This window comes from Agelaius phoeniceus, chromosome 3 (genome assembly GCF_051311805.1).
Source record: "Agelaius phoeniceus isolate bAgePho1 chromosome 3, bAgePho1.hap1, whole genome shotgun sequence".
In the NCBI taxonomy this organism is placed as follows: domain Eukaryota; kingdom Metazoa; phylum Chordata; class Aves; order Passeriformes; family Icteridae; genus Agelaius; species Agelaius phoeniceus.
This window is the reverse complement of record NC_135267.1, coordinates 109,938,163-109,952,490: the sequence shown is the minus strand read 5'-3', so window position 1 is coordinate 109,952,490 and position 14,328 is coordinate 109,938,163. Positions and strand designations below refer to the sequence as shown.

The window sequence follows — 14,328 nt, the reverse complement described above, 5'->3', positions numbered from 1 at the left end:
GCAGTAAGATAAAATATTTGGCCACTTTGTACAGATGCAATAAAGAGCTGGAGTGACAAAGTGATACCATAAAGCAGTATTTCACATTGCTTGCATGTGGTTTGCTGCAGTTCTACTGATAAAAGGAAAGCTGGGTTGTGTATATTTTCTTAACTTGAAGAGGAGACACACAGCTAAATGTTAGATGAGAGAGGAAGTTTGATGGGAGAGGAGGATGCCAGGCTTCAAAGCAAAAGCATTATTTTGATCTTGCTGCCTGTCCAAGGTACATCCATGGAGTCTGTCACAGTTCTGTTATTTGCTGAGTGGCTGTTTGGGTGTGATGGATTATACCCACATTCTCCTCTGTTTCAAATTTATCTTCATTTCTGTATTATACTGTAGCAATCTGACTTACTGGGGTAATGACAATCACCAGCATAATTAAGAATGTAAAATATAGAAACTTGCAAACGTGTTGGGCTCTTTCACTAATCCATAGTGTCCTTAATCCACTGTCATTTATGGCTGCTTCGAGCCCCAAAGCCTTAAAGGAATACATTTAAGACAAATACTGAAAAAAATTCCTAAACAAACCCATGAAAGCTGCGTGAAAGAAATTCATTAAAAGTTAGTTTGGACTTCTGTCTGCAAAATGAGCTTTGAATCTATGCCTTGAAAACAGAAGCAGGAGCTGGTATTAATTCCTATGACAGCCAGTGCTTTAATCTCTTCCTGCCTTTTCCCTATACTGCTCATCATATGCATGGAATCTGTTGATATAGAAAAGGAGTGGTGGTGAATTTCAAACTTGGCATTTAAACAGTGCGATAGTATGTAACTTTACTGGGATGAAGTGTTATGTTTCAAAGGACGCCTGACAACATAGAATTTCACCATAAGTCTGACATGTTGTACTAGATTTCAAAGAGTGGTTGAAGCACTAAATGAATTTCAAATTAAGAGTAGGAAATTCAAAGCAGCATTGCTCTTAACTGGGTTCACTGTAACCACTGGTATTTCTCATCTTTGGAGAGTGTTCTCTCAATTAGGCAAAGCTGTAGTAGTTTTGCATCTCAGAAAAAGAAGCAAGAATGTAATTTATGTTTGCATTGTGTAAAATTCTGATCAGTATCTAGAAAAAAAATTGCAGTGCTCTAGACAGGGTTTCCCCTGGATTTTAATTTTACAGTTAACCTTCAATACTGGGCACTTTTTCAAGTCTTTTCAGACTGGACAGTGGTATTTGCTGAGTGGATATTTTCTGTATCTGTGGCATTTATAGTATAGTTCTACTGATGAACTTTGTGCCAGTGACATGAATAGTTGGTAAAAAGGTGGTACAAGATGCAAGGCTAGTGAATCTGAAAACAGTAGATGCAAGGTGAGAGTAACACATCTGAAACATTGCTGTGCACCACTTGAAGGAAATTCCATGGGTTTTGTGGCAAACAGAGGGCCTGCAGCTTCGTTTGTTTTCAGGTTCTCACATTCATTGTGCAAGATCAAAGTTGATGTTAAGCAGAATCAGCCAGGGGTTCTCCTCTACTGGATGACATCCATGGGAGAAGGGAAGGTTTGGGGGAAACAGCTACTGTGAGATTTTCTTAGATAGAATGGTCCAAACTTGCTGTAGAATCTGGTGATATTAGGAATGTGAAAGTTATTCACCCACTTTTTGCTCATAGTGAGTATGTGATATCTGAATTAACAGTTCACATGTGACATCTGGGCTGTTCTAAATTGCCCAAAGACAAGCCCATATATGCTTTTCTCATCAGAGATCCAGCCCTGAGTGCTCTAATTTAGCTTCTGTATGCTCTGGTTCCATGTGTGGTCATTTTTGCCCGTCATTCTGTGTGAAACTTGGAATTACAGAAATGTGTGTGTTACAGTAATGTTCATGTGAGGTGAGAATGTGCCCTGAGCATTTTACAATGTCAACACATACTTTGGTCTGCTCATTGTTTAAAGGATGCATCTGAAGAATAAAATTTCTGTAAGTGGGTTGATAAACATTGGCTTGGTGGAGCTCTGTTAATTCTGTACTGAGGGATTCTCTACTAATTCTAAAATTCAACAGGCTGGCTTGCAATCCTAAAATGGTGGTTTGTTAAACTGCTTGATTTTAATAGCCTTTGCTATTATCAATGTAGTATTTCCCTTCAACATGTGTCTGCATTGATCTCTTTGTGTTTAAATGAATAATGGGGTGAGTTAGAATAGAAAACTTTGTAATTCTGCTTCACTTTATTTCTTAGCCAAAGTGAAAGAGAGGAATTTGAAACAGAGTTCAAACAAAAGTATGAACGAGAAAAGATTCTGCTGACAGAGGAAAACAAAAAACTTACGAATGAACTTGATAAGGTAAGTGCTGATTAGTTGAGCCCTGAATTTACAACTATTTTATGCTCTGTACAAATTGGACAGTATGGAACTGCATTGGTTATTTCTAACTCTTAACTGAAAGCAGAAATTTATGTTACACAAAAATTTGGTGATTAATACTAGATTTGAATGGAGTATCCACATGCATCTGAACTTGAGAAGACGTGCATATATATATATATGTATATGCATATATGAGTATTTATTTGTGGGAATGGAATTAGATGGTCTTACATTTTGGTAAGACTAATTCCAGACAGCACTGTAAGCCAACAATAGAGGATTATTTCATGGTATGACCCAAATATAAAAATACATAGTTAATGATGTGATTACTTAGACTACATTTGCATGTCAATCGTTTGAAATACCAGGGTCCCTCCTACCCTTTGAGATTAAGTGTTACTTTGAGATACTAAGAAAATACAAATGATAAGGCATATTATCACACAAATGAAGTGTGTTAAGCAAGAAATAATTATGATTTGTGCATTTGGATTGTCTCTTTATTGTTCATTTTGACAGGTTATTCAAGTTCATTGTGCATTATCCAAATCTTGCTAAACTTGTCTATTCCTTTTGTAATGCAATAGATTTTCTAAAAATATGATGAAAGTACAGTGTTCTTCAAAGTAAGCATGTTTGCATGTCTGTGCTCAAATTACAGTATATTTTCATACCAGTATAAGACAGACAATATATATGCCTATAGGTAGGCTTAGTCCAAGAAAACTGAGAAAGAGCCTAGTCACTTTGATAATTTTTCTGCTCTCTCTCTTCCCCCATTACCTTTGTATTTTTCTTGTCAAATGACATATAATGAGTAGGAATATTTAAATTATAAGTCCATTGAAATGATAAATAGGGTGTGGAGTTACTCATATTTGGAGTAAAAAAGCAAAATAGATTTTAAATTGGCCATTCTTTTATCGTTTTGAATTGTTAATATATTTCAGTACTAAAAGAAGCTTTCACCTGAGATTTATTCTCCTAAGCAGGCCTTCCTATAAAGTCTATCTGGTCTCTGATTTCAATTTGACTCTCTGAATAATTACTTAACATAATGAAGGTTTAGTTCCCAATACCAGCTTGGGTTAGCTGTGGCTTTTGTCTTGCAGAATGTGCCTGTATGAATGGCAGCAATTTGAATGAGAGAGGTTAATTGCTAGGTATAACATATTGTACGTGGAGATGTGCATTTAATTTCAATTTCCCTGTCTGCAAGTAAGTCAAATGAAAAATAAGGGAATGTGAGACACCTGGAGAATCTCAGGACTGTCTCATGCCTGTATCTGTTCAGTCTCTCTCTCCATGGTTACTAAACAAGGGAGAGGTTCAACAGTCTTATCTGAGCCATAACAATTTTTATGCCTTTGCTTTGCTCTTCTAGTATAGATTTTTCTATACAGAACATTCCACACCTATATGTTGCAAAGCAGAAACCTTCTAAGAGTTTTACAGGTATTTGGAGACTAATTCTCAGAAAACTCATTAAATTGATAGACTAAAAATGTTGTTCAAGTCCTTAAAAGTGGATTTTCAGTACAGCTAAGGTTATACAAGAAGAGATTCTTATATAAGGTTATATAAGAAGTTATTCTGGCTTTTAATATTACATGATGTTTATTGTGATGACCAGTACCAATTTCTAAAGCAGATGCAAGGTGTGGGAGAGGGGAACACGTGGTTTTGAGTCTGCACAGAGATGGAGTCACAGCAGTTTATACTTTTAACGAGTTGTTTAAATTCTCCTTCTCCAGCTCACCGCCATGTTTGAGAGGCTGAGTATGAATAATCGGCAGCTGGAGGAAGAGATGAGAGACCTGGCTGATAAGAAGGAGTCTGTGGCTCACTGGGAGGCCCAAATCACTGAGATCATCCAGTGGTGAGTGCTCTGCTCTCCTGGCATGACAGAAACCCCTTGGCATGTGGTGGGGCTGGTGCTGAGTTTTTGTCTCTGCACATGGCGCTTGGAAGTGCTGAGGTGAAACCTCACGCCTGTCTGGGATTCTGCTGGGGTTTTGGCTGAGATTTTAATAATATACAAATCCAGAAAATTGTGTTCCTCCCTAAAGAGTGAAAGTGTCTCACCAAATAGAGCTTTTCAAAGTGCAGAAGAATCATGGCCTTTGGGTGTGGCTTGTGGCTGTGGAAAAATGCTGAAAGGAATCATGTGCTGAGCTCACGCCTCCGAGAGCGAGCAAGCCTGGGAAAAGCAGTGGCTGAGTGTTTGTGTCTCAGCTTTAATTTCCTTCATCTGCTTGGCATGTGGCAGAATGAAACAAATACAGTGCAACTTTTATGTGATTTTTTTACAAGGAGAGTATTTGAGACCGTACCACAAATCCAGTCAAGTGATGTTTGTAATGGTACTTTTGCTAAATAATGATGTTATCTTTATAGAGTCTTCTGTCCAATTCTATTAAATTAAAGAGAAGAGAAAAAAGGTTGAAACTACTAAGAGAAAAAGATTGTGTATTCTGAGGTTTTCATCTATCTTTATTTTTCCTCTTCGTGCCTGTTTATCTCCCCTCACCTTTAATGGTCCATTGCAGTGTTTCACATCTACAAAACCAGTTTGCATTCAGACACTTTATTTTACAGATCATCCACTTCTAGGAAGACTTCATCATGATATACTAGTGTTTTTCTGTTACTGATTGATTATTCCCTCCCCCTGTTTTTCCTGTGTTAGTGAAAAAAAAATCTAATTTGTTGTGTCCAGGCAAGAATGGGAAACATTGTTTTAGAGAAACCTAGTTTGGTATTGTTGTCCTGTTAGTTCAATTTTGTTGTCCAGATATAGAGAAATTTGGCTTTTCAATAGTGCCATGTGAATATATAACAAGGCATAAGGGCCATCCTCTGGGTTTCCAGTGTGTTTTAAACAATATTTGTTGCATAAAAGTATGTAATGCTGATCTGTGTTATGAAATCCAGTTTGTCTCAAGGCATTGTATTTGTAGCAGAAGTTAAAAAATGTAAAGGGTCCACTTTGTGTGTGTTCCTTTTAAATTTTCTCTCTCATAACGGTGATAGTAGTGGACAACCTGAGTCACAAAATTTTTTTAAAAAAATATTTAACTGGTAGTTTAAACAGCTTTTAATTTCTGGCCAATTGGAAATGTTTATTCAGAAAAAAAAATCAAGGTAACAAGTGAGACAAGTCTATAATTTCACATTCCTTATTGCTTTAAGGCAGTGCTTATCTGTCATATTGCACCCAGGTAATCAAACACAATTTTTCAGATTTACATGTGAAAACTCATATAACTTGGCAGTTATATGAAAAGACAAATCAGAATTAATTGTGGATTGTTCCACTTAATGCAATATAAAAATGTACCAACAGCCATTAAGAATGTACCTTCTCCTTAACTTTATGAGAGTGTTTAATATTTAAGATGTATTACTGATGTGGTTCAGGCAAATGATAAAGCATTTTTCATATTAGGGATGTCATTGTAAAGGGTAAAAGGGTTTGGGCTTCAGTTTTTTATTATCTCTGAAGATATTTAGTGAAAAAGATCAGGAATGTGCAAAACAACTTTCTGAATGACAAGCATCATTTTACTGATCCCTTTTGATAACATAGTATCTTCTAAATAGTACAGAACTAAAAACTAAAGAATTATGTGAAAAGGAAAAAATAGAAGTACTGAGGGCAAACATTAAGGGAATTTTAAAAGTCTGGCTTGGCTCCAGTTTTTCATCACTAAACACATCTCAGTTTTCTTTCGATACTTTTCTCTGCTTATGTTAAATTTTTTTAGCTATGTGAGGCCTTATCTTAGGTCACATTTTTTCCTTGTTATGTTTAGATTTTTCCATGTGTTACTCAGATAATCTAGTCATGTCCATCTGCTGTTCTTAGAATTCAGCACTGAAACTAGGCCCTTCTCTGGGGACCATGGCTGCTATATGAAGTATTTAAGCATCTATTATAATGATAACTACTTTAAAAGAAAAAAACCTCCACCTAATTTTGGAGAAAACTAGTTTTATTTAATCACTCACAAGCCTGTGTTTTCCTCAGAAGAGCATGCAATTCAAGTCTGTACCTGTCCACATCTTCAGTGTGACAATGGAATGCCTTGGTGCTGGCAAAGTTGGGGAGAATTTGTGGGCTCCCTCTTCAAAACTTAACAGATTTCTCCCACAATATTGCATTAAAATATGTGTTTTGGGTGCATTATATCCAGAAAGGATAGCAGGCAGTAGAAGGAATCAGTTACTGGGTTTGTAAACAGTTTGCTCAGCAGCCTCTGGTAGTTCAAGGGACTTCTTTTAGCCCTGTTTGGGGTAACACAAGCCCGAGAAGTCCCTAAATTCTTTTAAATGCTTTGTCATCAAAAGGATACCTCTCAAGAAATTCCTTTGAATTCACACTTTGGATAGTTAAGATTTGTCACTTTCTTCATGATTCCTGGGGCCCTTCTAAATTGCGATTTCTCTCAGATTTTATAACTTGTGAGTAATTTTAATAGCTTATCACGTTTCCTTTAGCTTTTCCTTGCTTTCTTACTCAGCAATATTGCATCTTTAGGAATAATGTATGAAAACCTTTTAATCTTGCTGTTGCTATCTCAAGATACCATAAACAAGGCAATATTTTAATATAAACACTTGAATCAGACTTTCACTGTAAATTCTATTGTGGACTCAACAGACCCTCACGGATCATTCAGCCTTAATGGAGCTATTATATTGACGAGTTTATATTAGCCAAATCACTCATCATTCCTTGACAAGAGTAAGAAATATTGAGGCTTTTATAGTGGGCTATAAATTTTCCTGTGGGAGATAGGAAAGAGATTAATTGCACTGGAGCTTAATGCAGTCACTTGAAAAAGGAATATTTTAAATAGCCGTGGTACCGTATTTCTGTGCCGTGCAGAAAGGAGGTCACTGGAAATCTTGGTAGTGATTCCCAGTGTACTTGGCAAGAATCTTGACTTGGGAGGGATTAATCTAACCTAGTTGTACAAGTCCTAAGGTAGACAACTCAATAAATCCCATGACTAGTACTCCAGAAGTCTGATTTTCTCACCACAGGTTGAAAAGGAAACCTACACAACTCATACCAGATGGATAATTCTGTGTCCTTGAGTATGTTTAAGTGGATGAGCTAAATCCTACCAGTTTTACCTGTAGATTGGATGTTAGGCTTAGATTCAGCTGTCTCAGTTGTTTACCACAATATTTAGTTAATATTTTCCTCATCACCCAGATTTTTTGTACCATTGTTGGTTTTATCTTAATTGATCTCATTGAAAAAAACCCCAACACAAAACCACTATCAAAAGGAGAAAGAAAAAAGTACCAACTACCCCCTCCCAACACTTCTAAGCTAAATCAAACCTAAAAAAGCCCCAAGATTTGGGTTGGGGCTTTTTGGTTGTTTTAAAATCTGTTGCTGTCAGAAAAAAAAAACAAAACAACCCACACACAAATTGTGAACAAAATATAGCAAAAATTCTGTGTAAATTCTCTGCATCTTCAACTGTTCAGAAACTCAATCATGTAAAATTCCGAGTTACAAATAGTCAGAAGTTAATTATCTCTAAAATAGAAATTCTGGAGGGCAGGGTGAAATTTCAGGGCTTGGGAGCAGAGGGAAGTGTTAAAAATTTTTAGAGAGGTATTTTTAAAAAACAGATTTTATTGGAGACACCTGGGGAAAAATTAAAAATTAAGTTGGAGACCTTGAGCATACTGGTACAACAACAGAAATTTAAAAGCATTGAGAGACTAGAGGAGTCATGACTGTCAGATTTCCTTGGGGTTTTAAAATCAGGTTAAACAGACCTTGGTGTAAAACACCAGGGCTTTAAGACCACTTCTGTTGAGCAAAATTCTTTAGTCCTCTGGGTCCATTTTGTGTTGTAAAGTATCCCAGCTGGAGACCCAGTCTGACTTCCTGAGCATCCTGACAAACACCATACAGGTAGCAGCCAGTGGTTATGGGAAGGTTGTCAGGATGTTGGCTCCAGCCAAAAAGTTAAATTTAATTTTACAGGAATTTCTACCATATTGCTCTTCTGGGTCCTTCGCATTGAGGAACTAAATTTGCAAGGGCAATTATATTGAAAACAGAACCGTTAATCCAAATTTTCAGTAAAGAAAGAAGTGACTGGGTGGAACCTGAAGACCTTTTCTTCCTTTGGTCTCTTGCTGTGCTTGTCAGGGCTCTCTGTCAAAATGAACACAAGGAGAACAACATTAGTCAGAGTTAATTTGCCTTTCTTGCGCTTTTTTACTTTAATTTTAATTTTTAAAGCCTACCAAATGGATCAACCCCAGCAAAACAGTAACAAATAAAAAAGCTCCAAGAGCTCTTGGGTCCACATGATGTTTAATAACCTATGCCATTATTGAGAGAATTTTGCCATCTAGTGGACAACAAAACCACCTCAGTTCCCAATGGTACTGCTTTAATTTGCTGTCTTGCAGAGCTTGAGGAGTTCCCTTGAACTCAGTACAGATATTTGTAAATATTTACTTTCTATTTTCAATTTCTAGATTTCTGCTTGTCTGTGGAACATCTCTTTTGAGGTTTTTTTTCATGAGCAGCTTTTCAGCATTTGGAGCCTGAGGGCTATGTGCACCATAAACCAAACAACTGAAGTGTTTCCTCACCTTCCATCAGGAAGGATCTGTGTGACATCATAAAATTGGACATAGAAATTGGGCCCTTTTTTTCTGCAAAGATTTTATGTGTCATTAAAAATAGAGAAACTTAGATGCTGATTCCTAAATCTCTTTCCCTCCTCATACATCAGGAAAGCTTACTCTTACCATGAGAGCCTCACATTCTTTTTATTTCTGCTTAAGCTTTTTTTTTTAACAGTGTATTTAATTATGCACCCACTACCTCCAAAAAGCATCTTTAGCTTCTTCTCACATCTTTTGCCCACTGTTACAGCCTGGGTGGTTTGTGTAGGCTCAGATTATCTTGATCAGATTGTCAAAATGTGTTTTCCAAGATGTTATGGGAAAAGAAGTTGGTATGTGACTTCCCATTGAGTTCTGATGTACCTTGGGAAAAACAGTGGCTCATTAATACAAAAACTCTCACTGGCTTTTAATAGTCAGGACATGTAGGGCTTCCCTGGATTCCTCCCCACCTCTTGAACTAAATTATAAGCAGGAGACAAAGAAAAGAAGGCCAAATAAATGCCTGTGTTTTCATGTCGGGTGTGAGATTTGTGGAAAATGGTTGCTAATTTTGCTTTTGGCTCCTCTGTATTACAGTAGTCTGTCTTCCTTAAATAAACCTTCAACTGCACACCCAAAAGTCACCACAACCTGCAGATATTTAGCCTGTGGCTTTCACAGTGTGATCTTGTCCTAAGGCCATGTGGGAAAGCTCTTCAGTTCCTCCCTTGCCCATGACAGTTCTATGTGCTCCCTGTCTTCCTTGCCTCCTGGCAACTATCTGTAAATCTGTGTTGAAACTTTTATAATTAATGGTAAATTTGCAAGCAGCACCATTTCCATGTTCTGTGTGTTTGTGAACCCTGTAGTATCAGCCAAAAAGATTTACATTGCCTTATAGGCACAAAGGGGGAATCACTTCACTGCAAGATAAAATCAAGCATCTGGAGAATTCTCATCTCCAGTCCAACAGACTTAGGGTTAGAGTTACTTTTAAATATCAGGAAGCAAGGACAAGTTAATTCTCATGAAATAGAAAAAATATAATCCTACTTCCCTATATTTTACTTAATGCTATTTGAGGTTCAGTACTTTCAGCAGATCCTAAACATTTCAGTGTTTGGTGTTGATAAAACTGAACTGTGATCAAGCTGTGGTATTGCCCTGCTGGTCTCTGAGGCAGCTCAGGTACTTGCATAAGGCCTGGTGTTGCAGAACTGGGATTGCTCTTCTGTGGGCAAAATGAACATGTTTAGAGCCAGGCATATAAGAAAATGAGGTGAGAGGGATGGTGTTGGTTTTTTTTCTGTTTGTTTGTTTCAGGTTTTTCATAAGTTACTTAGTTTCAGTGAGTTAATTTTTTTAGCAACTTTCTTTTCTATGTTAACACCTGAGGCAATGTGAAGAAAGAACCTTCTGTTGTGATTAATCACAGAAAGTTGTTGTTCTTTCTTTGTAACTGATGATCAAAGAATCTGAAAAACAGGCATGTCTCCTCCTTGTTGTCTTTACACTCAGAAAACATGTCTGGATTGAAAACAAGCTCGGTGGATGAGAGAGCCTCCTCTGGCTTATGCTGTTTAATAATATTAAAAGTAGACTCTCCCTGTTTAATTAGCACTTGTTGAAGTAACATCACTGTTCCACTACTAGTTCTCAGAGTCAATTGATTCAGTAAAGTTAACCAGGAATTCCAATATTTTCTGGACAATACTTGTTAATTATTGGTTGTGAATTTTGTCTTAATTTACTCCCTAAAAATAGGTTGAAAGATTTCTTTCTCAGAGTCTCAATTTCAGGTAGATGATAGGTAGTACTTCAATTTTCAGTCTTTTTCTTAGTGATGCATATTGTTTAATGGAACTCCACAAAGCAGCAAAGAATTGGTTCTGTGTGGTTTTCTGTTTGGGCTTTTGTTGTTGTTGTTGTTTTTATCCTTATGTTTTATGATTCTTTTTGTATTCTGTATTGTATTCTGTTTCTGGTTGTTGGTTTGTTGAAGAGTCTTCTGTTTTTTCTTTAGATTCTTTGGTTAAAACACCTTATTTTTTCTTATGTAATCATTTAGGGTAAGTGATGAAAAAGATGCTCGAGGTTACCTTCAAGCCTTGGCCTCTAAAATGACAGAAGAGCTGGAAGCCCTGAGGAACTCCAGTTTGGGAGCCAGAGCTACAGTAAGACTTTACTTCTATATGTCAGAAGGTTTTTTGTTTGAAAAAAACACTGATTTGACAGTTTCAGCTGCAGCAATAATCTGTCTATAGAGTCTATGTTAATTGAAAGTTAAACTTTCCTAGAGCTTCTGAATTACTGAATACCAAATTTATTGTTTATCAATTAATTAAACACCAAGATCTTTATGATGTGATTTTATCTATGTTACAGTTGAAGTAGCTACTTTATAATCAGATATGAATTTATTGAAGGAAATCATGCTTTTGTTCATGAAAACCTTCAAGTCTTTCACTTGTGAAACAAGTGAACACTTGGATGTCCTTTGTAGCTGTCATCTGAATTGAGGGACATCAAAACCAGATTTCAAAAAATCTCTTTGCTTTTGAGAACAGCATAAAACATAAAATTTGTTACTTGAGTTCAGAAATACTACTGCTAACACTACTCTTAATTTTAGATTATTTTGGAACTAATGAACTCTTACATCAAGGACATAATAGACTGGGAAATGTAGTTGTTGAAGGTAGTTACATTCCTCATGTTCAATTTTCCTTTCCTCTTACTCTTTCTGATCTAATTTGTTGCTTCTTTCCTAGGACATGCCCTGGAAGATGAGGCGCTTTGCAAAGCTGGACATGTCTGCAAGGCTGGAGCTCCAGTCTGCTCTGGATGCTGAAATCCGAGCCAAACAGGCTATTCAGGATGAGCTGAACAAAGTCAAAGCTTCTTGCATCTCTACAGAGTGGTAAGACTGAATTGTTCTCATGCAAATTTACTTCAATACCTCCCAGGAAATGTCATCAAATCATTGTTTTATCTGCCTTGGCTGTGGAAATTTGATCACCCAGATGAGAAAAAAACCCAGCATCTCTCTTTATTGTTTGAACAGCTGAGCACTTCTTGGGGAAAGTTGAGATCTTGGAGACTTTCAGAGGGAACACATTCTGTTTTAATAATATGATCTCTCCTAGTTGTGATAACAAATCCATAGTTTGGGTTTGTATCTTAGAATATATTCTTTTTCATTCTGCTGATAGCTGCACTGGGTTAGCTGACTAAAATTAAATATTGCATACTGATTTGCACAGGAAGAAGTAATAATGGTTAATGGACTATTGTAAATTCTTTTATTCCTTCCTCAGACCTCTCACTTTCTCACTTCTCACTCACCACCCCCACAACAGAATTTATTCTGAGTTGTGTAATGCCTGAAACGGGTTGGTAGGAAGTAATTCTATTTTTAGGTGTCCAGCTTCAGCACTGCTGGGTTTTTCAGCTTTAGGAAAGCAGTAGGACAGAGCTGAGATTCAGGTGTGTTACCTGTAAAATGGGAACATCTGGTTCACCTGCCTTGAATGTTTTCCAGGCCAGGTAATGTGATGACAGGCAGAATTGGAAATCCTATAAGGACTATAAGGAGAACCAGTGTTTGCTTTGACAGGCAAGAATGAGAAATGTGCTGAAATTGCAGAGTAGAATTACCTCTCAGCTGTGAGTCAGAAAGCACTGAAACAACTAACTGTAAAGGAACTGAGAAAAAAAATAGTTCAGCTGAATCTATGCTATTACAGGTACTGAATTATCAAATAAATTTTAATGGAAAACAAGACTTTCTAAAACATAAAAATACATACAGTCTTTTTTTCTCATTCATATGGATACAAGCTCATTCAATTACTTAGAAATTAGAAACATGAAAAACATGAACCTATTGAATAGATAAATGGCTTTTTTCTGTAAACTGAACAGGTCCCAGTAGATTTATTCAGGTATTTGAAGACATCAGGAACAAGAGTGACTTGTATCTTGGGTTCTCAATACTTACATACGTTTTTTGTGTTCTTTTAAAGTAAATTGCAAGAATCTGAGAAGAAGAACATGGAGCTTTTGGCAGACATCGAAAGGCTGAAAAAGGAGACAGAAGAGCTTAGATCAGAAAAGGGTATGGCAACTGATATCCAAGTAAATAGTGTGTCACATTGGTGGGTGCATCTTATCAATCAAGTGTCACCTTGAAACTAAAATATGACATCAACATGTGGGCACAACACTTGTGTGTCAAGATGTACCCACCGTAGTTGCATTTGCACTTCTAACACTTGTAATAGGCCTCAGTTTTGTTGGTATCTTTTGAAACCAGTAAGGTACAATCTGAGTTGAAGCTGCATTGTTTTTATTTGGCCTGTGTATAGTGATTTACTGCCAGGAAACTGTCAGAATATAGATATATTTCTAACCTTTTCTCCTTTATGATGGGTGAAGGTATTTAGACATCAATACTGATCATAGTGTTGTTCATCTCTGAGTGTTCTGGGCCTGTCTCCAGAGAGAGTAAACAAGTGCAGAGGAATTCATAGCATTTGTTTGTTTCTGGGATAACTCCATTGATAGGCTTTGCAGCCACATAGTGAGCAGTGTGGTCATGAGTGCTTTGCTGTGGTATTAAGAGCATGTTCTGGGATTACTGTTGCATCTGTCCAATACTATTTTGCATTGTTGCTGGGAGAAGAGACTGGTTTTGGTAATTCTGCATTGAAAAAAAAAATCATTAAGAGTTGAATAATGATTTGGCTGATTCTTTGCAGTTTCTGTAGTAGCTCTAATATTTGTGTCTTATGAGGCACATGGGAAGAAGTATTTTTCAGGCCAAATTGAATTACCTAATTTTCTGCAGTTCTCTGAACTCCAGAATTTAAATACCCTGGCAACAATTGCTGCATTGGGATGTCAAATATTGCTCAGCTTTTCCAACTTAATGGCTGGTTGGTCAATAAAGTATTAGAGTTTACATTCATCTCCTATATATAGGCCTTCCAGTGCTGCTTGATTGGTAAAAATAATTCAAACCTATACAGAGCATTATGGTTCCAGTTAGCAAATAAGACTTAGGGAATTGATACTCCCTCATCTTAATGCTTAGCACTGATACCAGGATTATTCTTCTTCCAAATGCTTGGAGAGAAGCTCTTGATAGCATCTCTCTGGAGACAAAAATACTTTGTCATGTTTAGGTTTCATTTATATGTTCTTGAACTTCCTTAAATATTGTGCATGGTTACTTGACTTCTGAAATCTTTCCTTGTGCTAAATAATGTTGTGAATTTATAATTCATATTTTACCCTATATTT

At 36.7% G+C, this 14,328-nt stretch overlaps 1 protein-coding gene across 10 annotated transcripts in view; it reads left to right on the top strand.

Moving 5' to 3' along the window:
* Positions 1 to 14,328, top strand: part of CDC42BPA (CDC42 binding protein kinase alpha) — a 182,946-nt gene that overhangs the window by 123,319 nt on the left and 45,299 nt on the right. For all 10 annotated transcript variants that reach the window (XM_077176144.1, XM_077176143.1, XM_077176142.1 and 7 more), the window contains 5 exons: positions 2,241 to 2,346; positions 4,128 to 4,252; positions 11,093 to 11,198; positions 11,796 to 11,944; positions 13,050 to 13,141. In XM_077176144.1, the coding sequence (XP_077032259.1) occupies positions 2,241 to 2,346; positions 4,128 to 4,252; positions 11,093 to 11,198; positions 11,796 to 11,944; positions 13,050 to 13,141 (578 nt within the window). The remainder of the gene's footprint in view (positions 1 to 2,240; positions 2,347 to 4,127; positions 4,253 to 11,092; positions 11,199 to 11,795; positions 11,945 to 13,049; positions 13,142 to 14,328) is intronic.